The following is a 26,095-nucleotide window of genomic DNA, read 5'->3' as shown; positions in this document are numbered from 1 at the left end:
TGTGTCCCCATTCCCTTCAGCCATCCCAAGCCCACTGGCTAAGTGACCGTCACATCCTCTAGATGAGTTCCAGATTTTCAAAGAAGCGTTAAGCAGCAGGAACCGTTTGGCACAGGTGACCTGGTCCCTGCTGTCTTGGAGAAGACGCCAGCCTGGCTGAAGCTTGTTCTGTGTGCAGCAGCCCTTCCTGTCCAGCAGTGTGCATTGAAACTGTGTGAGGGACTCCTTGCACGCGCCGGCTCCATCCCCTTTGGTGGGAGCTGAAGCCGTGGCCAGTGCCCGTCCTTCCTTGGTGCTGAGCTCTGACGTGTCTCATTGCAGGCTACCTGAACGTGCTCTCCAATAGCCGCTGGCGGGAGCGCTGGTGCAGAGTGAAGGACAACAAGCTCATTTTCCACAAGGACAGGACTGACCTGAAGACCCACATTGTGTCCATTCCCCTCCGTGGCTGTGAGGTGATCCCAGGCTTGGATTCCAGGCACCCCCTGACCTTCCGCCTGCTTCGCAATGGACAGGAGGTCGCTGTGTTGGAGGTACAGTGCTCTGGGTACTCGCGCAGGGTCTTCCTCCCGGAGCCCCCCTCCTCCCGGTTCCTCCTGCCAGCGGGCCTGCCCCTCTGGCCCATTTCCCTTCCGTCTCCGCACTCTCTAGGTCTCTGCTCTCCTCTCTGTTGCTCTTTCTGAGAATCCCAACAAGGCAGCAGCCCAGGGCCAAGTTGCTGAATCATGCCCGTCAGGCTTGTGTGCCAGGTAGCCCCTCACTGACTCCTCTTTGCATATATTTGCACAGAACTCACACACAGAGTTCAGGGCGGGGGGTGGTCTTCTCTAAGTGCCCCTGGAATAACTTGTAAAATTTCCCTTTTTCTTCTGACAGTGGGCTGCCTTTGAAATGGTAATGTTTCTTTTAACTAGTCCTTTAAAAAGTCCTCATGAAACAGGCATTTAGGGGCCACTTGAGGCCATGTGAGACAAGGCCGTGAGCCAGCGACCCCCTTTGAGTTATAAATGGGCTTTGTATGCATTTTATTATTTGTTTGATTCACCAGCAAATGATATTTGTTCATTCACCAAAAGCAGAAAAGCATAATTCATACTAAGTAGATTCTCAAAATGTTCATTTCTTAAAATTTTGATTTTCCTCTTGTTACATTAACTTATTTTCTACCTGACTGATTCAGACCTCGTTCCTCTTGTCCCCCCCTTGACCTCATCACAGTGAGAGCCCTGTGCTAGGGAGGGTGCCACTTAAGGGACACACTGGTGCCCACGTGGCCAAGACTCTCGAGGTGGTGGGATTTCTAGAGAATGTGTGAGCGTGTTTATCTCGTCAGAAGCGAGGCTGCATCAGGCCTGGAGAGGGGCTGGGGGTGACCTAGATTGAGTGCCGAGTCCTAAATGGCTAGTCGCCGAGCGAGGCTGGGGCCAGGCTTGAGATACTCGTTAGGCACTCTACCAGACCTCGAACTCCACGTGGAGTTTGTTCAGGGACTGTTTTCACAGAAACGACCTTATTTTTTGGCACAGGTCAGAAACAGATTAATCACGTTCCTTGCCACAGACAGGTTAGGTAGCCCAGTAGTTTGAGTCAAGACAGGTGGGAGCCCTGTGTGCGCCCCCTGGTGGCCGCTCATGCACAGGGTGGGCTTGGACCCTCCGGAGCCTGGTCCAGTCCCGGCGGGTCTCAGACCCTGCGCGTAACCAAGTGGGCCTGTGGACTGGGGTAGTGGGGCTGCAGTTAGTGTCCTCCCTGAGCACCGTGTGGCCCCTGGTGGCACAAGCTGGAAGCCAGCGGGGGGCCTTCCTCCTGGTGCCACGGTGCGGGTCTCCTGGAGCTCCGGCAGCTCGCCTGAGAGTGGTGGCGAGGAATTGGCGCCTGCTGTACTGGGGGTGGGAACTGGGCTGCATGTCCAGTGGAAGGAAGCCTGGACGGGTAGGGCAGAGGCCACAGGTTGGGGCAGCCCCTCTGCAGGCTGCTGAGAAGCCGGGGTGTCGCACCTTCCAGATACACAGGCCCTGGAGGAGCCTCAGTCCTTGAGAAGTGGGAAGGGGACTCAGTCCCCAGCATGGTGGCAAGAATTTGATGTTTCTCCAGTATCACTTGATGAGGCAGCTGTTTTCATGACTGTAAAATGACTTAAAGTGACAGGACCAAAATTCCACATCCCTGCAAGAGAAGCAGACAGCCCTGCCTTCATCAGTAGCCAGCTGCAGGCCAGCCTGTGAGGCCGGGCACTGAGCTCCTCCAGGGCCACTTCCTGCTAGTTTGAGATCATTTCAGATTTGCAGAAGTGCTGCAGGAATAGTAGAGGGTGCCCAGGCACCTTCTACCCGTAGTCCTTTTCCCACGTTTGGGGTCTTGTGAATCCTCCCTAGTCTTCCCATTACCTGTAAATACTTCAGGGTGTATTCGCCAAGCGAGGGCCTTGCCGTCCTGGAGTGGCAGTTAACTGTCAGCACTCACACGGGGTGAACCTCACCTGCTTCCTCATCTGAGAGGGTCCTTCCCAGCTGCTCCGGTGTTTGAATAAGCAGCAGGAAATCCACTTGCGCTTCCCTGCCGAGACTCGAGCCTCTTCCTTCTGCTCTCACCACATGGGTGCTTTTGAAGGGCACACGGTTATCGGGCCGTAGGCTCCTCCTTTGAGGCCTGTCTGCTGTTTCCTCGTGTTAGAATTGGGGGCCCTCCTGGCAGGAGCCTGTGGAGGTGGCGACACTTCAGAGTGCGTCCTAGCAGGATGGTGGCAGTGGTCTCCGCAGCAGCGTTGCTGTGGTCCCTGTGTGGAGTCCCTGTTGTGAGATGCTGCAGTTCCTTTCTCTTTACGAATCACCGTGGGGAAGATCCTTGAGCTGTGCGACAAGGCTGTTACCACTCAGGATTCCGCCCACTGACCTTAGACCCCGCTGATGCCTTGCCTGAAACATTCACTGTGGCGGCAGCTGCCAGACAGTGGCTTTCCAGTTCCCATCTTCCTCCTAGGTCTCCGCTTCCTCCCCACTCAGCCCTGTCCTCTCGCTGGTCTCCGTTTGTGTGTCAGCGGCCACTCACAGGTTCTTGCTTTGCTTATTTGTGTGTCTGGTTTGCGTGTGGAGCTAGGGACCCAGCCGGCCCTGAGCCTGCCAGGCCAGTGCTGCATGCCAGGCTCTGCCCAGCCCACGGGCACTTACTTCAACCGGCAGTTAGGATGCTTTACTGTCAGGATCGGTTTTGGTCAGATGCCCTGCAAGCTGGCTCTCTTGTCCTTTGCTGTGTCCCTGCAGTGGAGACAGTGGTCCCTGCCATTCTGGGACTGCTCTCTGTGCATCACGCAGGGTGCGGTGCTCTGTGCTTGCCCGGGATGGGCTCTACATCTCTGCAGAGACCTCGGTGCCTCCGAGTGGAGGGGATGTGAGGAAGCCAGGGGCTGCAACCGGGCAGGCTCACTGCCACAGGCTGCTACTGCTTCTGGGCCTTTCGGGAGACACACCCAGGAAATAGGTGTGTGCACCGATCATAAACACGCACGTTCACACGTGTCTGTGTTACACATGTGGTGTATATTTATGTCACTGTTCACACATCTGCATACACATGTACAGAACCATGCACCCTGCATGTATTTCTAATCTGTTATTAAAAACTGTGAGAGCAGACTGACACTTCCAATTCCAGTCCAACACCACAGGGTTATTTTTTAAAAGCCTAAGGGGAGGGGTGATAGGGAAGAGTAGAGTTACTTTATATTGGGTAGAGGGGAGTGAAGGAGGAGAGGGGTATGGGGAAGGAAGGACAGTAGTGTGCATGTATGACTGCATGACCAATATGACTGTGCAATATATACAATCAGAAAAATGAGATTACACTCTGTATATGCATGATCTATCAGAATGTATGAATGCATTCTACAACTAATTAGAGCAAATTAAAAATTAAATTTAGGAAAAAGAAATACTATGTAAAATCATATAATAAATACAATTTTTTAAAAAACCTATGAGGAAATTTCATAAAATGTACTATAAAGAAAACCAATAGTAAACTCTAATATAGTGATATCAGTCCCATATAGACATGGGGTTAAAGTACTTGACAATGCTTCCATGAAATACAGGCGTAGCTAGAGAGCCAGCGTGGATACACCCAGGGCCTACAGGCTAAGGTGAGGTCTCCTACCAGCCACATCTATAACCCTGTGCACTTTTTAAAATTTTTTTTTAATTTCATTTTTTTATTCTCATTAGTTATATATGAAAGTATGATGCACTTTGATACAGCATACACACATAGAGTATAATTTCTCATTCTTGTGGTTATACATGATGTAGTATCCCACCGGTCATATAGTTATATATGTACATAGGGTAATAATATCCATTTCATTCTTCTATCCTTCCTACCCAGATATCCCTCCCCTCCCTTCACTCCCCCTACCTAATCTAAAGTAACTCTATTCTTTGCTTGCCCCCACCTATTGTGAATTAGCATCCCCATATCAGAGAAAACATTTGACCTTTGGTTTAGGGGGATTGACTTATTTCACTTAGCATGATATATTCTCCAGTTCCATCCATTTACCAGCAAATGCCATCATTTCATTCTTCTTTAAGACTGAGTGTATATATATATTTTTTTTTTTGAGAAAAATAGAAAACTCAAATTACTAAAATACGTGATGAAAAAGGAAATGTCACAATGGACATGACTGAAATACAGAAGATACTTAGAAACTTTTCTGAAAATTTACACTCCAAAAAAATAGAAAATCTTGAAGACATTGACAAATTTCTAGACATATGACCTATCAAAACTGAATCAGGAGGTCATATATGATTTAAACAGACAGTAATGAAATAGAAAATGCCCCCAAAAGCCTACCAATCAAGAAAAGCCCAGGACCATAGATGAATTCTCAGCCAAGTTCTACAAGACCTTCAAAAAGAATTATCACCAATACTTTTCAAAGTACTCCATGAAATAGAAAAGGAGGGAACCCTTCCAAACTCATTCTATGAGGCTAATATCACCCTGATACCAAAGCCAGACAAAGACACATCAAAGAAAGAACACTTCAGACCAATATCCCTGAGTAACATAGATGCAAAAATTCTCAACAAAATTCTGGCAAATTGCATACAAAAACATATTAAAAAGATAGTACACCATGGTCAAGTGGGGCTTATCCCTGGAATGCAAGATTGGTTCAACATAAAGAACATAATTCATCACATCAATAGACTTAAAAATGAGAATCACATGATCATCTCAATAGTTGCAGAAAAAACATTTGACAAAATACAGTACCCCTTCATGTTCAAAACACTAGAAAAACTAGGGATAGTAGGAACATACCTCAACATGATAAAAGCTATCAATGCTAAACCCAAGGCCAACATCATTCTAAATGGAGAAAAATTGAAAGTATTCCCTCTAAAAACTGGAACAAGACCTTCTTTCACTACTTCTTTTCAGCATCATCCTTGAAACATTAGCCAGAGCAATTAGGATAGAAATGAAAGAGATATGAATAGGAAAAGAAGAACTCAAACTATCACTATTTGCTGATGACATGATTCTGTATTTAGATGATCCAGAAATTCCACCAGAAAAATTCTAGAACTCATAAATGAATTCAGCAAAGTAGCAGGTTATGAAATCAACATCCCTAAATCAAATGTGTTCCTGTACATCAGTGGTGAATCTACTGAAGAAAAGGTTAGGAAAACCACCCCATTCACAAGAGCCTCACAAAAGAGGTGGAAACCCTACAATGAAAACTACAGGAACTAAGGAAGGAAACTGAAGAGGACCTTAGAAGATGGAAGGGTCTCCGGTGCTCTTGGACAGGCAGAATTGATACCGTCAAAATGGCCACACTACCAAAAGTGCTACGCAGATTTAATGTAATTCCTATTAAAATTCCAATGACATTCTCCATAGAACTAGAAAAAGTGATCGTGAAATTCATTTGGAAAAATAAGAGATCTAGAATAGTCAAAGTAATCCTTAGCAAGAAGAGTAAAGGAGGCATCACAATACCAGACCTCAAATATACTACAGAGCCATAGTAGCAAAAATGGCATGGTATTGGCACCAAAACAGACATATGGACCAGTGGCATAGAATAGAAGACACAGACAAACCTACGTAAACTCAGTTATCTCCTACTACATAAAGTCACCAAAAACATTCACTGGAGAAAAGATAGCCTCTTCAACAAATGGTGCTGGGAAAATCAGAAATCCACATGTAACAAAATGAAATGAAACACCTTTCTCTCACCCTGCAAAAAGCTCAAAGTGGATCAAAGATTTAGACACTAGAACAGAGACCCTGTGCCTGATAGGAGAAAAGCAGGCCCAGATCTTCACCATGTCAGCTTAGGATCTGGCTTCCTTAACAAGACCCCTAAAGTGCAAGGAGTAAAATCAAGAATCAATAAATGGGATGCATTCAAACTAAAAAACTTCTTCTCAGCAAAGGAAACAATAACATGAAGAGAGAGCCTACAGAACGGGAGAAAATCTTCACCACATGCACCTCAGATTGAGCATTAATTCTCCAGGATATATAAAGAACTCAGAAAACTTAACAACAACAAAATTATACGATCAAGAAACTGAACAGACACTTCACAGAAGAAGAAATACAGTCAGTCAACAAATATATGAAAATGTTCAACATCTTTAGCAATTAGAGAAATGCAAATCCAGAGTCCATCTCACTCCAGTCAGAGTGGCAATCATCAAGAACACAAGCAACAATGAATGTTGGCGAGGATGTGGGGAAGGCTCACTCATCCATCGCTGTTGGTGAGGATGTGGGAAGGCTCACTCATCCATCGCTGGTGGGACTGCAGATTGGTGCACCCACTCTGGAAAGCATCTGGAGACTCCTCAGAACACTTGGAATGGACCCACCATCTGACCCAGCTATCCCACTCCTTGGTTTATTCCCAAAGGACTTAAAATCAGCATCCTACAGAGATGCAGCCACATCAATGTTTACAGCAGCTCACCTCACATTAGCTAAACTATGGAACCAACCTAGATGCCCTTCAACAGATGACAACAGATGAATGGATAAAGAAAATGTGGAGATATATATGTATATATATAGACACACACACACACACACACACACAGACAGTGGAATACTGGAATATCACCCAATACACTTTCTAGATACAGCTTTTGTCTGGGGAATGACGAAAGGGCCTATGAAGAGAACACACCTGCGGATTTTAAACCTAAGTACTCAAGTCCATTGATTTTCCTTCACCAAACATTGAGCGCAGTCTTTAGGACATAGTTGGGATCCCTTCCCTTTGCCTAATGGCATCTCTGGTCCTGCAGGAATGATCTATTGTGTGGAAAACATCCATTACCAGCCAACATGATCAATTTCCAAAACACCTTCTTTGCTAATGACTTTTCCTCCAGAGAGGCTTTTGTTTGTGGCATGGAATGTAAGTTTAAAACCCAATTTTCTTTAAGCCCAATTCATAGATCTTCATTTTAAAATATGATTCTTGGCTGGGAATGGTGCCACTGCCTGTAATCCCAGAGGTTTGGAGGCTGAGGCAGGAGGATGGTAAGTTCAAGGCCAGGCTCAGAAACTAAGCAAGGTCCTAAGCAACTGAGCAAGACTCTGTCTCAAAGTAAAAAAATAAAAAGAGTTGGAGATGTCGCTTAGTGGTTAAGTGCCCCTGAGTTCGATCTCTAGAACCAAATAATAATAATAACAATAACAATAATAATAATAATTTATATAATTATAAAATAATTTATAAAAATAAAATTTATTTTTCCTTAACATTCAATTAACTGTTTTGGGCAGTTTTAGGAACTAAACCTAGGGGGTTTCTACCACTTGGCTACGTTCCTTTTATTTTTTTAAATTTTGAGATAATTTCTTACTAGGTTGCTCAGTCTGGCCTTAAATTTGCACTCCTTCTGTCTTAACCTCCCAGGTAACTGGGATCACAGGTGTGTGCCAGTGTTACAGAGCTGGGCCTTCCGAGAACCTGAGGCAGTGTGAAGACCCCTCTTTAACCCAATTGTTGCAACCAGGTCAGAAAGATGTCAACCATGTCAGAGTAAGAGGCATGAGTTTATTGAAGGGATAGAAAAAGGGACAGGGGACACTCTCAAGGGAGATAGTGGGTCCTCTCAGAGAGGGACCATGTGCCTCTCCTGCGCTCCAGTGTTATTGGGGATACCAGAGAAGTTTTTGGAGAGTCCTGCCCAGGTCTACCTCCTGACTTTTGACTGACAGCAGGGTGACATCAGACTTTCAAGTCCCCCTGTCATGGCAACTCTAGGTCACCTTGGCCCATGCTGACCTGTTTTAATTGGATTCCCCCCTCCAAGTCAATTGTTTTATTGACTGTTTATATAAAGACAAGTTTAGAAAAGGATGCAGTTAACAGGTAGTTTGCTGCAGAATGTGAGGTAGCCTGTCCACAAGGCCAGACAGGGCTGCAGGTAGATTGCTTCTTAGAAGAAAGCACGTGGGGGTTGCACAGGGTGCCCATTTCATAGAACTGTTCATTTAAGCTGTTCCCACCATTCACATCTGTCTGTCCCCTGACGCCACCTCACCTGGCTCTAGTTAGCTCATAAATTTGATAACTGAATTTCCCCTAAGCTTTAGATATTATTGCCATAGTTGATTAGTCAAATTTATTTGGACCTCTCAAATTTCATTTAAAAATCAAACACTGATTTTCTAAATCACTCAACAAGGAGAACTTAAAATCTTAACGAGTATAAACTCACAGATGTATTTCAGTCTTACAAAGTAAGCAGCTCAGGGTGAGCTGGGGATGGCAGACCAGGTGCACGCTGGCAAAACAGTGACACCTGTGGAAACACAGGGGACCAGACAGCCAGCCGAGAGTGAAGTCCCCTGGTCGGGGGGCGCGCGGGTGCTGGAGGGCGGGCAGCTCTGCCTCCCTGCGGCCTGCAGCGTGCGGTCCTTCAGCTGACCGACGTCATCACACCCATGGCCTCCTCTTTTCACCTCGTGCCTTTCGCCCAGGCGATGGGGGCATCTCAGGACCAGGCCATTGCTGCCTCCTGCGGCTGTTTTGGACCCCCTGAGCAGAGCTGGCGTGAAGGCTGTGTCGGGTCCCTTGGTGGGAGGCGGTCTCCCTCTCGGTCTCTCTTCTGTGCTTGGCATTTCCGTGCATTTCCCATCATGTGGTCTCTGTCGACGCGCTTCTCAAAATGGAGGAATCACTCACATTCAGTTAGTGAAGCCCACTTTTCCTCCCTGGCAGGCGTCTTCCTCCGAAGACATGGGCAGGTGGATCGGAGTCCTGCTGGCTGAGACCGGGTCATCGACAGACCCGGGAGCCCTGCACTACGACTACATAGATGTGGAGATGTCTGCAAACGTCATCCAGACGGCCAAGCAGACCTTCTGGTAAGACCTGCCCCGCGGATAGCATTGGAGCCAGTAGCTGCTGTGAGTGCGAAGACCAAACACAGCAAGCCCCTGAAGACGCCCCCTCTTTACTCTTGATCTTGATTCTGCTGAAATATGCTTATCATTCTAACCCTCTGGGGCTTCTGTTAGAACAAGGGTCGGCAAACTCGTATGAAGGACCAGATAGAGAATAGTCTTGACTTCCTGGGCCGCTTGGCTCTGCCTCTGTAGCCAGAGACAATGCGTAAGGGGATGGGACGACTGTGGGCATCGGAACCATCTGCAGACGTGGTCAGTGGGCTGGATCTGGCCACATACCACTGTGATAAAGCTCTCGATCCAGTGCTTCGTGTTAAATGTAAATTCTGATTTTACCTTGAACCTGAATCCTGTTTTTAAAGAAATGCTGTTCTGTGCCCAGAGGTTCTTCTGAACCCTGACTATTGACTTGACATGATAATGGCAGAGGCCTTGGAGCAGCAATTGAGTGCGCTGCCAGTGGCCACAAGGTCCACAGCTCTTTTCCTAACCGGGCCCAGACGTGGCTTTCCTCCCACACTGTTTTCACGTGGGCAGGCAGCAGGCACCGCCAAGGCGGATCCTGGGCACTGTGCTCTTGGCTTCTGACCTTGCCGTGCATTTGCTCAGCCAAGGAGATGCTGTTTTCCCTTAGGTGGTCCTCCAGGGAGCAGTGGCAGGCCTTCTAAGGCCAGCGGGGAGACAGCTCCTGTCTTGACACCGAGGGCAGCGGTGGTTGGCCCTGCAAGGCCGTGACGCGGGGCCGTGCGCGGGCTCCAGGAGCGCTCTGCTCCAGCCGAGTTGCTGGTGAACTGCTGCCTTTTAAAACGTGGTCGTTTTTGCTTGAAAAGGCAGCTGGCAGGCCAACTGCAGCCGAGTGGACATGGGCTCTACAGGCGTCACCTGTAGTGATCAGTGGGCAGCACATGGCCACCACATGGCCTCGCACATTTCCACCCTGCCGTGAGCTCAGTGGCTTTCAAGCAGGCAGGGACCCTTCCAGAGAGATGGTAGCCAAACTTGGTGTGATCGTTGTGATAGTTCTGAAAAGCGAAGTGTCAGCGGTTGAAAGGTCTTTGCGAGGGGTGCTGGGCGGGGCCACCCACATGCAAGATGAGCCCGTGGCCTTCGTGTCTGGTTCCACAGAGGGAGAAAGGGCAATGCTATATGTTGGAAAGAGGTCAGAAAAGAAAAAAGTAACCTAGAGTATCCCAGAAAGTGCATCTTTAGGACTCTTAATGGTGGTAAGTGTTGAAACGTTTTCCCGAGGGCCTAGTTCTAGGTGAGATTTGTGCATTGTAGGATAGAAAGGAAATACGGTGGCATCTTCTCCTGAACTTGTTTTAAACTGTGCCTGGTCACAGAACCAGGGGTGCTGTACAGACAGTGAGTCTGAGTCCCGCGGAGGGGCGGACCCCCTGGGCAGCTGTCCTCTGCAGTTGCACTTTCCTCTGGGGCCTGTGTGTCCTGTTTACTACTTCCTGATGTGCTTGTGCTTTGGGTTCAACCTCATTTCCACTTTACATATGGCTGAAATCATCATAGGAAGAACAGTGGCCAAAGATGCCGGTCCTAATGCCTGTCCTCGGCTCCACAGGCTCTTTGGCAGGGAGTCAGTCTGCTCACTGGCCCCGGTCCCTCTCTAACCTTATGGAGGGCTCTCTGATGGAGGAGGTGTCTGCCAGCCAGGGCGTCTGTGACTGTGAGCACCAGTTCTGACACTCCCCAAGTCCTGCCAAGGCCCCGCCAGCCACCCTTCAGGAGGGAGAAGTGCGCCCCGGGGCCTCCGTCCTTACTGACGTCTGTGCCTCAGCTTGGGTGCTGGTAGGGCAGGGTGCCAGAAGCTGACTGTACAGACCATCGAGACCCCTGCTGTGAGGAGGGCACTCACACTTGCCCCCCAGTCAGTGCACAGCCGGGGCAGGTGCTCAGGGCTGGCACACATGCAGCTGGGCTTCAGGCTGCCCGCCCATGGCCCACTGACATGCTCACTCGGAGGAAGTGTCCAGGTGGCCTGAACACAGTCAGACCTCAGGGAGAACACTTCAGGGAGAAGCCCTTCAATGTGGGTTTATAAAACCCAAATCTGCCATTGCAGAGCTCCTAGATGTCTAGTTTTTGTGGTCTTTCCTTTTGTGTTTTTCTCTCCCTGTGCGTTGTATTTTACTACACTGGCTTATATGCATTTAAGTACAGATTAGTTCTATCAGTTTTCTATGAGCAAAGAAAAAGAGGAGCTGGGTTTACTGCAGAGAGCCTGCGTGCTGCCTTCCGCCCAGCAGAGGGCGACCACGTGCCATGAGTGGGAGCCCAGGGCCCCAGGCTGCCAGCAGGCCCCTGCCTCACAATCTGCAGCCTGGTGGGCTGGGGAAGCGGTTTCTCTTTATGCTATATTTCACTCTCTGTTCTTTATCTGGTGACCATAGAAGTGCACAATCCTATGAAGAAACAAAATCTGGAAATACAACCCCTTTCTTAAAACTCCAGGCTAGTTTAAGTGTCTCTTCATCTTGTTTTCCCTGGGCACTTAGATTTCTCCTAGAACAGCAGCCTCCTGAGCTTGTCATTCAGCGTGTCTTGCAGGCACCTTTGTGCCTCTGGAGTGCCCAGAGACCCTGTTCCCCCAGATCCACTGCTCTAGTGGAAAGAAGCAGCTGATAAACCAGAAAAGGACAAGACAGGTCAGGTGGTGACAGGAGGAAGGAGCAGGGAGAGGGGGGAGCTGGTGGCCCCAGCAGACGCAGGCCACTGAGGCTTCTGAGAAGAGCCTCCTGGGCATAGGGGCCACAGTGACTCTGAGGCCAAGGTGCCTGGTGAGCCCACAAGTCTGGGAAGCCGGAGGAGAGGAGGCGGGCAAGACCTGTGCTGCCTCTCAAGGAAGCACTTTGGATTTTCTTGGCAACTCCGGAAGCCCCTGGGTGGCCTGGGGCACCAACACAGTCTGGTCTGCGTCCTCTTGCCACGCACTTGTTGCTCTCACTCTGCACCTTGGCCACCAAGTGTGAGGACCCTTCCCATGCCTGGCAGCTCTCCAGTGCTCTGCGGACCCCAGCTGGGTGTCTTGCAGTATGCTCAGTCTGACAGTGTCACCAGAACAGCCTAAGGCCCCGTAGGTGAGGACTCCATCCCCAGCACCACCCCATTCAGATGTCATTCAGAACCCAGATCGTCCTGCCTGGGACAGTCCAGCTGTAATCCGTGTTCTGCCACCCCACCTTTGGCCCAGTTACCAGAACACAGGACCCAGCTTGCTGGCCGGAGCCCAGAGCAGCCGTGCGATGCGAAGAGTAGCGGGCTTCATGCCCCCTGCACGTACAGCCCCAGCCCCTCCTGCGCTCTCCAGTAGAAGCCCAGAAACTGTCCTGTCTTGTCCAGCCCACAGGGGTGGACGCTCCGACCTCAGGCTCACACCCTGCTCTCTTGGTGACCGCCTCCATCCTCGAGGTGCTCCAGTGGTCACCCCGTCTGCAGACTCGGGGGCGGGCCGTGCAGGACTGTGACTAACAGGGGCCTCTCCCCTTCCCTCGTCACTCGGGAGTTCCATGGTCGTAGAAGCTCTGGCCAGGAAAGGGGACAGAGGCCCCAGCACATGTTATCCCAGGGGCGTACCTTCTGAAGGTCATCGTGGCCGCCATCAGGGGCCTGGAAAGGTCAGGGACCAGGAGAAGGCGTGTGTGAGTGATGGCTTCTGGGAACCCGAGAGATGCCTGTGGAACAGCATCTGGAGAGCCAGAAAGCAGGGCCCAGAAGCTTCTTCCAGAAATGACCGGATGGTATTTCAGCTCCGCAGGCCACGTGGTCCTCTGCCTTCAGAGGTAGCAGGCTGCACAGGGCTGGCCTGTCCCACCGAGGGGAAAGCTGCTGCTGGCGGAGCCTGTGCCCTCACTACCCCGGGTCCTCGCTGCAGGTCCACTGGGCGGGCCCGTCCTGAATGTACAGGCGAGGCTCGGCCCAGCCCCACAGCCGACGTTCTGCCTCTGCCGGGGCCGGGGCTGGCTGGGGGCTGGAGGAACCAGGCAGGCCTGGGTCTTCATCACCCTTTCTCTCTCAGCTTCATGAACAGGCGCGGGGTGTCCACCAGCCCGTACCTAGGGGGCACCTCCAATGGCTACGCCCACCCCAGTGGGACAGCACTGCATTACGACGACGTCCCCTGCATCAACGGCTCGGTGAGTGTTCCCCGAGAGTCCACGGCTGGTTTTGTTAGGGGGCAAGGCTGTCTGGGAAGTTCTGGCCTGGAGTGGCCCTGGCTTCCCTCCCTCCTTCCTTCCTATTTCCTCCCCCTGCTTCCCTCCCCCACCCCCGCCCTATTTGCTTAGAGTCTCCTGGTGAGCAGGTTCTATGCTGGCAAAAAGAAGTGAGTCAGATACTGTCCTTATCCTCAAGGGCCCCCGGTCTAGTGCAGTGAGGGACCTCACACGGACCGGAGGTGGGGGCTGGCAGGTTCAGGCTGAGGGTGAGCAAAGCCACATTGACTTCCCAGCCTGCTGCAGAGCCCACACAGCAGAGCCCGCCTCCGGGGACATGGGCTCAGTCTTCTCCTCGCCTGATCCCATGCCTGGGCTTCAGCCGTGCACTCTGACCTGAGCCCTCCTGTGCCGTGGACGGCCCGTGCAAGCCTTAGGAACTGCATGGTGGTCATGGTCAAGGGAGGGCTCTCAGCTCCATCTGGGCTGCTGTTCTGTGTCAAGGTGGGACCTCAGCTCCTGTGGCCTCTATTGGCCTATGTGGACACTAGTGTCTCTTGGCAGAGTGGACTTGTCCCTCGTTCTGGGCTTTGGTGTCCAGACTGTCCTCTTGAGGGTAGCTCATTCCTCTGAGCCTTTGGACTCAACCTCCAGCTTTCCTGGAAAGACAATGCCCACCCTGTCTCCAGAGCTCCCAGCATGGGCCCACACGCACCCCTCAGGTGTTCTCCAGGTGTGCACCTTGCACAGGAAAAGCATGAGCAAGCAGAGGTGTAGAGTCCCCAGGACAGCAGGGCACCCGCCTGGCCCTGTCCGTCCTTGCGGCCTCATCTGCTGGTGGGTGAGAGCCAGCTTCCTGAGAGCATTGCAGCTTAGCCTCCTAAGGCCAGCCTGCCCTCCTGAGGGTTGTGTGCCTGGCACTGTTCCTGGGTGCTTCCTGGCTGTCGGCAGGAGCTTCTGAGGTGGCATGCCGTGTGTGCGCTGTGGCCCTTCTGCTTGCCAGGGCCTTGCTCTGCTGGTCCCTCTCACCTGCTCTTCTGCATGCCAGTCATTTCCAAGTGGTTTCCTTTTTGGAGGGCTGCAGAGTTCAGAGCCCATCCTGACAGCTCAGCAGGGCCTCCACACCAGCGATTCTTACCCTGCATTCCCTCCGTGTTTGAAACTGGGAAGTACACGTTTGCTCACTTTTAATCTAGAAACTTCTGTGGGGTTTCTGCTGTTGCTGTTTCCTAAGTCTTCTGTGTGACTTAATATTTGGTATTTTAGGAAAATGATATTCTAGTCTAGACCATTTAATAACTCTGGACAAATATAAATTTATGCTAGGTTGTCATTATCAAATGCTCACATCCAAGTTCATTGCATTATTTTTAGATCGTAGATAGGTCCTCTGCATCTCAGAAATAGGCATGCTGAATTGACTGCAAAGCAATACAAACACTCCTACCATGGAATTTTAAATCCTTGCTATTTTTATAACAAAAGTCTGTAATTACTGTCTGGCAGAAAGGAACTCTGCAGGAACATTATAAAAACAGGGTAATGGCAGAATATGTGAATTATTATTTCCTTTTTTAAAAATGCAAGGCAATTTATAAAGACCTTTAGAACCTGGAAGGCCCTGGCAGGGACTTGTTTGGGTACTTATTTATACTTCAGAGTCTGTGCTTCAAAATGTGTGCCCAGTGAGGTGGCTGGGCGCTGCGTGCGTCCCTGGTTCCAGGTGTCGGCTGACCCCGTGGTCTGTCTGAGCCCGAAGCACCTGTGTTGGGTGCTGTCACTAGCTTTCTCTAGGGGCTGTTCTGCTTGGCCTTTCCTCAGGCGTAACAGAATTGGCAGCATGCTGCCTGTGACAGCAACTGTGAGCTGAGGCCATTGGCCTGTGAGCACGTCCCCCAGGAGAGCCAGGGCTCATCATGTGTGGCATGCAGCCACCAGCACAGCTGAGTCCAGCTCTGCCTCCAACAAGCTGTGACCAGCCTCTGCCTGGGTGTGCCCTGCTTCCTTGGGTGGGCTGAGGTCAGTGTGTGAGTGGGAAGGAGCCTGTCGGCCCTCATGCCTTCCCAGGGGCAGGGCCTCTTCCTCTCTCCTGCCACGTCCAGATCTTGCATTAAGGGACTTCCAAACTCCAGTCCTCTAAAGAAGGAAGTGTCCAATCGTGTTTTCTTTTCTGCCTCAAAGAACAAAACAAACACAGAACATGTTGTAAACTAACGGTGCTGGGAATGATCGAAGGCGAAAGAACCCTCCCTTAAGACCTTAGAAGTAAAGGGGTTCTTTCGAATTGGTCCTCCTGCTTGTGTGTGGGGTGCTTTTTGGGTAACGACCGTGTCTTGGGTGCACTAGTGTCTCCTGTGCTGAAGTCTGCTCTCTCTCCTGGTCGGGTCCCTAACCACAGAGCTGTGTGTTCCAGTGGGACGCGGAAGACAGCTTCTCCGCCTCCTGTAGCAGAGGCCCCGGAGAAGAGGCGCTCTATGATAACGCGGGCCTGTACGATAACCTGCCATCTCCGAAAATCTTTGCTCGCTCCTGTCCTGCTGACAGAAAGGCCTCCAGGCTGTCCACTGACAAGCTGCCCTCTAACCTCTGCAAGCCCCCTGCCTCCTGCGGCCCGCCCTGCTCTCCGTCTCTCACTAACACCTCTGCTGTGGGGAGGGCGTCTCTCGGGCTGCACTCCCAGGTACAGTACCACACCCCTCGGGCCCAGAACCAGCTGCTGCCACTCCCAGCGCTGCTGTGCAGGTGCTCCCCCAGGGCGCACCCCGAAGGACAGCACAGAACACGGCCGGCGGCGTGCCCCAGGAGCCGTGCAGTAGCCCTGGTCAGGGAACGTGGTCAGAGCTCTCGCCACTCCTGGCAAAGGCCGCGGTGGATTTGGGAGTCGTGCCAACTAAGGCCAAGGTCTGGGGAGGAGCTGGGCAGCAAAGCTCTTCAGTGTCTTGACTTGCGGCTTCCGCAGTGTGTCCTGCTGCACGAGCGGGCACAAACTGACCCTGGCTGTGACATTGGCATGAGCTGGCGCTGTCGGGGTGCCTGGCTTGGTGTGCAGGCAGCAGTGGTGGCCACTGCTGGACAAGCAGCCTCGAGGCAGAGCGGTGCCCTTGCCACAGCCTGTGTGCAGCCAATGGCAGCATCACAGGCAGACGCCAGGGCTGTGCGCTCTGTCCAGAGACCCAGGCGCCTTGTTAAGAGCACTGCTGTGTAGAGCAAGTTCAGGGCCAGCTGTGCACCCTCCATCCTAAGGGCAGTCTTAAGAAATGATGGGCACCAGGTACGGGCCTAGGATCTCAGACAGTCTTCCTGAGAGACTGGCTCGTGAAGACTCACCTAGGAAGGGCTCGGCCCTTAACGCTGGGCTCGGGTGGCGTCCTGCAGAGTCTGACTCCAGGAGTCTGAGCGTCCAGTGGGAGAGCATGTTGGCCCCACTATTTTCATGAGTACCTACACCAAAAATCTGGTCAGTTACGTTTCATTTACTGCATCTGCCTGTTTGTTGGCATTGGCGTCCCCTGGGGTGAAATGCACCTGCACCCTGGCCTCAGCCCCAGTCAGGAACCGGCACTCAGAGCTGTGATGTCACTGCCGTTGAGTCCTTGTTTCCAGCGGGCCCTGTCCTCACGAGTCCAAGGATACGCTGTTTCCCTCCTGTGCCCGCCCGCAGTAGCAGGAGCCTGCTTCCCATGGCCAGACCGCGCACTCGCTGCTGCGTGGCTGTGGGGTGTCACCCTTTTGGGATCCCAGCAGGGAAGTGCCTGTATCTTTTTGTATTTTTAAGTGAGGAAATAGAGGCTCAGAAAGTCTTAGTGGCTTGCTCAGCCTCTCCTCAGCAGCGGGGCCTCCCCACGCCCGGCTCACGGCAGCAGGCGAGCAGCACGTGGAAAGCAAGGGCCTGTGTAGAGCTGACAGTCCCTCGAGGAGCTCAGGTCAAATGGCGCGTCATCCCCTTAGCCAAACAAAGTCCTTCAGCCTGCAACAGCCAGAAACGTAGGGCGCTCTTTGACTTTTTTAAAAACTCGCAGCCCATCAAATTGATTTCATGTTACTCAGATTACACTGTGTGCCATGTGCATCCCTGTCAGCCCCGAGCAGGGAACTGGCAGACAGTCACTCGTCCCTTTAGATGTCACTCAGCTAAGAGTCCCTGAAGCAGAAACCTCGCAGTGCCATCCTGCTACCACCCTAAAAGCATCCTACAACACCAGAGGTGGTCTGTCTTTGAAGCCGGCCTCAGTGGTCTCAGCCGAGCGCCGTGCCTGCTTCTCGTCCATGTGCGTGATCCCCTGGGAAGTACAGAGCTGCCAGCATCCTGCCGGCCTCCCCGGCTGTCCTAGGAAGCCCCAGCAGTGTGGAGTCTGAAGCCAAGTTGGCTTCCTCGCCACCTTTCCCTCTCTGGCTGTGCTATTTTCCAGAGTCAGAGATCCAGAGGAATTGCTGTAGAAAAAAACAGGGGTTCCGGTTTTTTAAATTTTCTTTGTTTATTTCAACAGCTCAAGGGGAAGAAACCCCCAGCGGCATCTAACGGGCTTCCCGGGAAAGGGAAGGCTCCCAGTGGTCAGCAGAAGAAAGTGGACTCTGCAGCCGGCATGAGACGGACAGCCTCAAGTGAGCTTCCATTCGATTCTTTGCTTTCTGATTCCGACTGCAGCTTGGAGAGATGAAGGTGTCTGGGCTGCTCACGAGCGAATGTCAGCCGGAGGCCTGTCGGAAAGAGGGACAGCGTGCAGCCTGTCCTCCTTCCTTTGCTGGGTTAGAGCTGGCGAGGACCTCTTGCCCAGCCTCTGGGACCTTTCCATGCCAGAGGGACACAAAACTGGTCTCCCAGCTGTGGCCCTGATAGGCCCCGTCGACAGGCACTTGTGGGTGGCACTGGACTTTGGGCCAGGAGCCCTCAGTCTGTGTCCCCTCCCTCACGTGCTGTTGGCACATCACGCGCCCTCTTTAAACACAGCCTCCCCGTCTGCCAGACCCCAGTCAGGTGGCAGTTGTGGCTGCTGCAGTTGAGAGAGCAGAGTCGTTGCCCGTGCTCACAGGACTGGAGAAGCCGAGCTACCTGGCGCTGTCCCTCCCTGGTGCTTCAGTCCCGCAGCAAGCGGCTCTCCCTGTGGGTTTCTCAGAGCCCGTATCAGGGTGGGCTCATCGCCTACCGCACTGCCCAAATGAGAAAGGGTCTCTGAGCAGTGCAGGAGCCCGGTCTCTCGCAGGTGAGTGACAGAGCCCACGTGACAGCCAGGCTGAGAGGGAGTTGGAAGCAGAGGCCTGCGAGGCAGGAGCGGGGGCAGCGTGCCCACAATGAGGCCCTTCCTTCTCTCCAGGCAGAGGAAGCTGGTGGCTCTGCCATCTCTGTTTGGCACTTCCTGTGCCCTTCTCAGATGGGGTGTGTGATTGCCGCTGGCCGGCCAGGCAGTGTTCGTTCCCAGGGCACTGCAGCTGTGGCTGAGGACGCAGAGGAGCAAGGCCAGGCGCCTGCGGGGCCTTCCTGGCCAGCAGCTCCGGTCAGCCTGGCCTGTCGAGACAGTTTCCTGTGATCTGCCACCTGCGCTTGGGGTTTGTACCTAGCTTTCCTAAGCTGGAGCAGTGGAGCTGGTAGAGCAGTCTGTTAATGGAAAGGTCGCCACCTCTACGTGGCAACTGCCAGCTGCAGAAGAGACAATGGCTCTGCCCTACAGGGAGCTGACGCCACTGCACCTGGCTGGCTCTCCAAGTCAGCGTACCTGCAGGGGGCTGGCGAGCCGCCTGTGCCTGGGGCCCTGTGCCCAGGGCCCTGTGCCCACGAGCTCTGACTCGTTGAGCAGTGCCGGGCTGCGCCTGCCGCAGGCTGTGTGATCTCTAGTGGGCTCTTCTGCAGCCCCTCCAGACCCTCATCCCAGGAGAGGTGGGCGCCTCCTGCTCCTCGGGACCACTCTGGGGGCGCGTTGGCCTGGGCCTCGCCCTCCGGCTGCATTTGCGCTGCTGCCTCAGGGTTGCTCGCTCGGAGGAGCAGCACGCCAGGCAGGTCTTTCTTCCAGTCCCCTTCAGCGCTCCCGCCCCGCCCCGTGCATGTTCTGTCTCCTAGATGGCGCGCCCTTTGTTTTGTGAGACTGTCTAGGAATTTTTATTAACTTTAGTGACATCTAATGGTGTCAAAAGAGAAAAATAATAGCATCCCGTGTTTTTGCTGGATTCAGCCGGTTGTCTTATAGGTCGTATGGGGTTTAGGACATGGGGACCACAGAGGGTAGACGCGTAGGTTTCCGCGGAACCCCTGAGGGTAGAGTGGCCCTGGTCGCGCTGGCCTCAGCAGGACTAGTGGCTTCCTCTGCGAGATTGGCTGCCCTCAGGCTGCCACCCTTCTGAAGTCAGCCTACAGTTTCTTCAGGGCGAGGAGCGTTGGCGGGACAGGAGCCTGCTCACGGGTCTGGGCAGCAGTGCTTCCCTGGGTTCTCACGGCTTACCTCCGTGGTCTAGCACCCGGCAGGCGTGGCGCGACGGCACCATGGTGCCTGCAGACAGGGCTCTGGGAGTGGCTCTCACTGATAATGATAAGCCCTGAGTGCCCGCTGCACACAGAGCCCTGTCCTGCAGATGGAAGTCGTTTCAGGGACATAGACCATTTTAGAGACCCCAGGCAGTCCTTGTCACTTCTGCTTTGCAGAGGGAGAGCTGAGTGGGGAGACAGGAGTTCACCAGAGTCACAGAGGCTTCTGCCTAGCAGCAACGTCTAGTCCCCAGCAGGCAGGGGTGTGGCTGAAGTGCAGAGACCCCCAACTGTGTGTGACCACCTGCTGGGAACCGGTGGAGGCAGCCAGGCCTCTTGGCTCCGGGGTCGGAGGTCCTTGGTCAGAGCATTCCTCTCTGGAGTGTTTTCAAAAAGGCTTGTCCTGTGTTTCTATAGTTGAGAGGCCAAGTTGCAAGAGGAAGAGGGCCAGGGTCAGGGCTTTAGTGCTCTGTGAACTGGCAGTGTGGTGCTGGTTGGGCCTCCGACTCCCCCAGAGCTAGCTTGGTCCTCGTTCATCCTCCACTTCATTTAACAGGGTCTCCGAGGAGCTCATCTGGTGTTCTCGGGGCTTTATGAACATCAGTCAGCTTTCCCCTCCTGCCCACCCCGTGAATCACCTGCTCTGACTGTCCTGGCTTCACAGATGAGGAAGCTGAGACATGGAGAGCTCAAGTACTCTGTTCAAGGCCGTGAGCCCGGGGGGGAAGTGTGGGCCTTGCTTGCAGACGGTGGGCTCCAGATGCCCTCTGCGCTGCCTCTTCACCGCTGCCCTCTCCCCCTCGACGGGTGCGCACTGCCACAGGACGGCCCCAGGCCAGGGTAACGTATGCTCGTCAGAAGCAGGAGAGGCAGGCCAGGAAAGGGCTTCGAAAAGTCATGGAGAACTACACAAACTCTGGAATTGTTTCTGCTGGTAATGGGTGACCATCTTCCCACGTGACGGGATGCTACCTTGTAACCGTGTTGATGATCACGACCAAGTTTGTGCCTCAGAGTGAGGAATTAGAGCAGTTCCACAAATTCTACTTCATTTGTAAAAGTTTGACTGTTGGGGAATTTGAACCGGTGCTTTTCTTCTTAGCCAGACCATTCCTGCTCATCCCCTTTGGGTGAGGGAAGCAGTACCTTTGTGCTGACCGTGGCCGCCTGACTCCCTGTGCCGCTTTGCCTGTCCAGATGCCGACCAGTACAAATATGGCAAGAACCGGGTGGAAGCAGATGCCAAGCGCCTGCAGACCAAAGAAGAGGAGCTGCTGAAGAGGAAGGAAGCCCTGCGGAACCGGCTGGCACAGCTCCGGAAAGAGAGGAAGGACCTGCGGGCCGCCATTGAAGTGAACGCGGGTAGGGGCAGTTCGGTGCTGACCTGCTTCTGGTGGGGGGTCTGGGCTTCCTTCTGCTCTGCTCATGAGACATGGACCCATAAGCCTGCCAGTTGAGCAGGAGCACGTCACTCCGTGTGGCGCTTCCTGGGGCCTGGGCACTGCTGGCCAGCCAGGTGCTATGTGGTAACAAGTGCAGCCACAGCAGAGACTGACCTGACCCCAGGCTGCGCAGTGAGGCTCCAGCTCCATTCTAACCTCGGGTGCCAGTGACAGAGGGACAAGCCCTATGTCCATGGTTGCAGCAGCTTGTGGTCACTGCATAAGGTTGTTCAGTCAGGTTTCTCAGCAGGACCCCTCCACAGGGGGTCCCACTCACAAGTCCGAGCGAGGTGGAGGTCCCACAGGCTCAGGAGCAGACCTCCCTTCCCTGAGGGCTGGGGGAGCAAGCGGCGTCTGTGTGGGGTGGGGGCTGGGAAATGGCTAGGTCTGGGGCCCCAGAGAGGATGTGGGTAAAAGTCCAGACATCCAGAGGGAGCCAGGAGGCAGCACCGGGGCCCCCCTGTTCCCTCTCGCTGGTAGAAGTGCCTGCCTGGGGGTGGAACTTGGGTTGCCTCTGTGCCAGACCCGATCTGGCTCCTCAGACAGAATCTGCCAGCCTCAGAGAGAGAGGGAAGGGCAGGCGCAGAGCACAGGAGGCCACGGGGGTGCTCCGGCTTTCACTGGCTCATTCCCACACTGCTGGAGCGGACACTCGCACGCCAGCCAGCTCGTCAGCTCGGCCTCTCTGGCTTGGAGCCTTGTTGGTCACTGTGGAGGGAAGCGCTGTGGGGAGTGGAGAGCAGAGGGGGAGCCGCTTCCTCCCTCCCCCCCTTTCAGGGCTGCAGGGGTGTGGCTACAGCAAGGCCCTGGAGCTTAGGCCTCCAAAGAGAGAATCTCAGGTGCAGGGTGGCATCGGCCGGGGCTCTCAGCACACCCGCCAGCCTCTCGGACTTGGCGTCCTCATCCGTCCAGTGGGATGCTGTGTGCTGCAGGTCACTGCAACAAATCTCAGACAGCAGGAGCAAAGGGCGGTGCCTTCAGGAGATGCGTGCCAGTTCCTAAGAGCTGCGCGCCGTGCAACCTGTCCTGGGCAAGTGGGATGCCTGGGGTGACAGCAGAAGGCTGGAAGTGACGTGGCCAGACCTCAAGTCAGCAGTAGTCAGCCCCTGTAGCATTAGGTCCTGCTGCTCCAGTGACGGGAGGGCCTGTGCGGTGAGCGTGGGTCCTGTCCTGGTCCTGCTCTAGCAGCTGCAGCGGGTGCTGTTGGAGCACAGCTGAGCCGCAGCCCTGGAGGGAGCCTGCAGCCAGGACCTCCGCTGGGAGCTGGGTGCCAGTGACAGCATGGCTGTGGACTTGCAGGCAGGAAGACCCAGGTGGTCCTGGAGGACAAGCTGAGGAAGCTGGAGGAGGAGTGCAAGCTGAGGGAGGCGGAGCGGGTCAGCCTGGAGCTGGAGCTGACCGAGGTCAAGGAGAGCCTGAAGAAAGCCCTGGCTGGCGGCGTCACCCTCGGGCTGGCCATCGAGCCAAAGTCGGGGACATCAAGTCCACAGGTGAGTGTCCTGCCAGAAGCCACAGAAGGGCCAGAGCCCGTGGGGAAGTACTCCAGGGTGGGCCACAGTGCACTTGGGTCCCAACGTGCGTGGCTCTCCTGGCTCCTGTATTGGCAGGTTGGCCTTGGGTACGCTTGTCAGCTGTGTCCTCGACTTGCTGACACTGACTCTGCTCACCTCTGAACTGAAATTCCACATGGTGCTGTGAACGACACCTCTCCCTCTCCCGTCGTGTGGCCCCAGGGTGGCAGGTCCAGCTCTTCGCCTCTGCTGAACCTGCACGTCCTTTCCCTAAGAGGCGTGTGATCCTATGTAGCCCATCTGGTGCTGGAGCCCAGGTGTGGGATCCGGTCTGTGACCCTCAGAGCTAATGGGATGCTGAATCACCTCTGGGTGTAGCCTGGCCTTGGAGTGTCTGCTCCCTGCTGGCCCTTAAACAGGCAGTCCCCCACACTGACCCCATGAACCCTGGCTGCCTCGCGAGTACGTGTCGTTGCTTCTGTCTCACAAAAGTGTCAGTGAGGCCCAGAAAAATCCAGTCCATTCCCTCGAGCCCGCTTCAGCCCATCCAGCACGCCCTCAGCCGACTGCCTGCACCCCAGTGCTCCAAGCAGGGGATTCTTCCCAAACCTCCTGGCCCAGGCCCGCCTGAGTGAATTCAGTGGCCTTGGTATTCAGCAGATTTGCCAGAAGGTTTATGGGCACTGCCCTAACCCGCACCTACCTCGCCACCACCCTCAGCCCTGCCACACCACCTTCCTCACGGTGCTCTCCTGCCCAAGCCCAGCCTTGTCACAGCACAAGGGCAGCCACCCCTCGCTGCAGAGACGGTCCCCTGGGCAGAGCTGATCCAGCAAGCTGGAGCCACTCCATCACTGGGCCATAGCCCTGCAGGCCAGGGGTCAGCCAGGCCGGGGGGGTGAAGCCACCGGACTCCTCTCACCCAGGCTCTCTCTCTGTTGTGTGCATGGTGCCCAGGATCAAGCCCAGGGCCTCGTGCATGCTGGGTAGGTGCTCTGCCACTGAGCTACCGCCGCCCCGCTGGCCCAGCTTCTCATCTGCTAGGTGACAGTGTTGCCTGCCGCGTGGGGTTGTATGGACATCCAGCACCTGAGTGCACTCTGTGTATTGGTCCACTCCATTGTCCAGTTACACAGACTGTCCAGTACATATTAGTGTGTAGGTGCAGATTCATTCTTTCATTCAACAATTATTTGCTTATATGATCATTTATGTTATTATACAGTAATTGTATATTTATAAATAATATGTAGTGTGTCATTTTGTGCTACTGTACATATGGAGTCATGCCATTTTCCCTTAATGAGTCGCCAACCATTCTGTCCCTACCATTTTGAATATACGAGATGAACATTCCTGTCTGGCGGTACTTGTGTTCTCACGGGAGGAGAGAGCCCGCCCAGCCTTCCTCAGCATGCAGAGTGTGGGGGCGTGGGCCTCAGAATCTGAGGGCTGGCGTGATTTGCAGCGCTGAGTCTCTGTGTTTGACGTGACCCAGAGCCAAGGGCCTGTGAGACCAGTTGCAGCAGAGTGTCAGGGGGTCCAGGAGGGTCTTCCCTGGGCTGCACAGAGTTCTGGGCCTCAGAGGGACTCCTGTCCATGATCTGAGGCAGGAGAGCGCATGCCCCGGGCTACCATCCTGCCTGGAGGGTGACGGTGGGGGTGATCTGGGGGACTGCTCCATCACCCTCTGGAGGGGACTGGGCTTCCCTGTGTGCAGGTGCAGCCTCTAGTGGGCCGGGTCCCACCTCTCCAGGTCCGAGACACCCATAAGGGTCCTGCTCCTCCAGCCTTCCTCTCTGTTGACTTCCTTCCAAGAATTTAGATTCTCCTTTTGGTGCCACGTCAAACAAGCAGGATGCTGCCCTGGCCCCGTGCTCCCCACTGCCGGCCGCAGTCCTGCCCTGCCACTTCACCCGCCCTGCAAATTGAATCTGGGAGTGGCAGTCTGCTGCAGTGTCCAGGCCGCCGCTCGCCCTGCTCACATGCAGTGTCGCTCCTCTGGGCTTGCCTTTTGTGGTCACCTCTGGGATTCAAGATCCCACAGGCATCTGCGTGCTCACCTCTCCAGCTGTAGAGGCCTTTGGTGTGCCCCTGCTTCCCCCACCTGTGGGAACCCCACACTCCTGGGTCCCTGTCCCTCTAGAGCCCCCTCCGGCCCCTTCACCAGCCCCTCCTGCTCACACGTGCCCCCTGGCTTCGGAGGCTCAGGGCTGAGCTGCACGCATGCTCTTCCTTTCAGCCCACCATGCTGTCTGCTGAGGGCCTCTCTGAGGACCACGGCTACCATCACCTGCCTGGCATTGGCGCAGCAGCCTCTGCCTAACTGCCAGCAGACCCGTGTGCAGAGGAGTAGCTCATCAAAGGGCTGCTGTCCAGAAGCAGGTGCAGGCTGCCCACCCCCCTCCCCCAGAGGTGGCTTCATTCTGTCCTGCACCCACCCCTCACCTGCAACCTCTCAGCTGGCACTGAAAGCGTTCCCAGGGAGAGCTCACCCACCACCTCCTAGCACACTCAGAATGGATGGTCGCTGAGCCCCAGGGTGCTGAGCTGTCTGTTAGTACGGTAGTGAAGGCCCTGCCCTCCCAAGGCAGTGCCCTGTAGCCGAGCAGCGTCCAATGGCAGTGACAGCAAGAGGATTAGTCCTTGGTCACTGTGGCTGGGGGTGCACAGGTTTCCCCAAGAGTAGTTTCAGTCCTGTACGGGAGGGCCAAAGAGGGGGCCCTGGCAGCTGAGGGTGCAAGTCCTTCCATGTCAAGCTTTCCAGAAGATTCTGACGTGTGCAGGGTGCCTTGGATGGTCATGACCCCTAAATGTCAGCGGCCCACGGCGTACTATGACTGCATTCCTGACTTGATGCCACCTTGGCCTCTGTAGCAGCCGCCAGTCGGGACTCTGCAGATGAGGGCACTGCCTAGGCAGCAGGCGGGCTCTGAGGGCGGAGCTCAGGCCGAGTCCCACCCTCCAGTGTCCTGGTCTCAGCAAGTGGAGCCTCCCTGGGGCCAGCTCTGCCCTCAGCCGGGGGCCCAAGAGGCGCTGAGGATTGGGCCCTGGCTGCTACCGTCCTTGTGGTTA

The 26,095-nt window shown here is 54.1% G+C and overlaps 1 protein-coding gene across 3 annotated transcripts in view; it reads left to right on the top strand.

Annotated features, from left to right (window-relative positions):
• Positions 1-26,095, top strand: part of AFAP1 (actin filament associated protein 1) — a 135,371-nt gene that overhangs the window by 106,027 nt on the left and 3,249 nt on the right. For 2 of the 3 annotated variants that reach the window (XM_079154341.1, XM_079154343.1), the window contains 7 exons: positions 322-533; positions 9,260-9,405; positions 13,478-13,595; positions 16,012-16,293; positions 18,101-18,215; positions 21,265-21,429; positions 22,809-22,999. In XM_079154341.1, the coding sequence (XP_079010467.1) occupies positions 322-533; positions 9,260-9,405; positions 13,478-13,595; positions 16,012-16,293; positions 18,101-18,215; positions 21,265-21,429; positions 22,809-22,999 (1,229 nt within the window). The remainder of the gene's footprint in view (positions 1-321; positions 534-9,259; positions 9,406-13,477; positions 13,596-16,011; positions 16,294-18,100; positions 18,216-21,264; positions 21,430-22,808; positions 23,000-26,095) is intronic. The other variant, XM_079154342.1, reaches the window with a different exon arrangement.

Source organism: Sciurus vulgaris (genome assembly GCF_902686455.1).
Source record: "Sciurus vulgaris genome assembly, chromosome: 9".
NCBI lineage: Eukaryota > Metazoa > Chordata > Mammalia > Rodentia > Sciuridae > Sciurus > Sciurus vulgaris.
The sequence above is the reverse complement of the archived record's forward strand: the minus strand, read 5'-3'. Positions and strand labels throughout refer to the sequence as shown.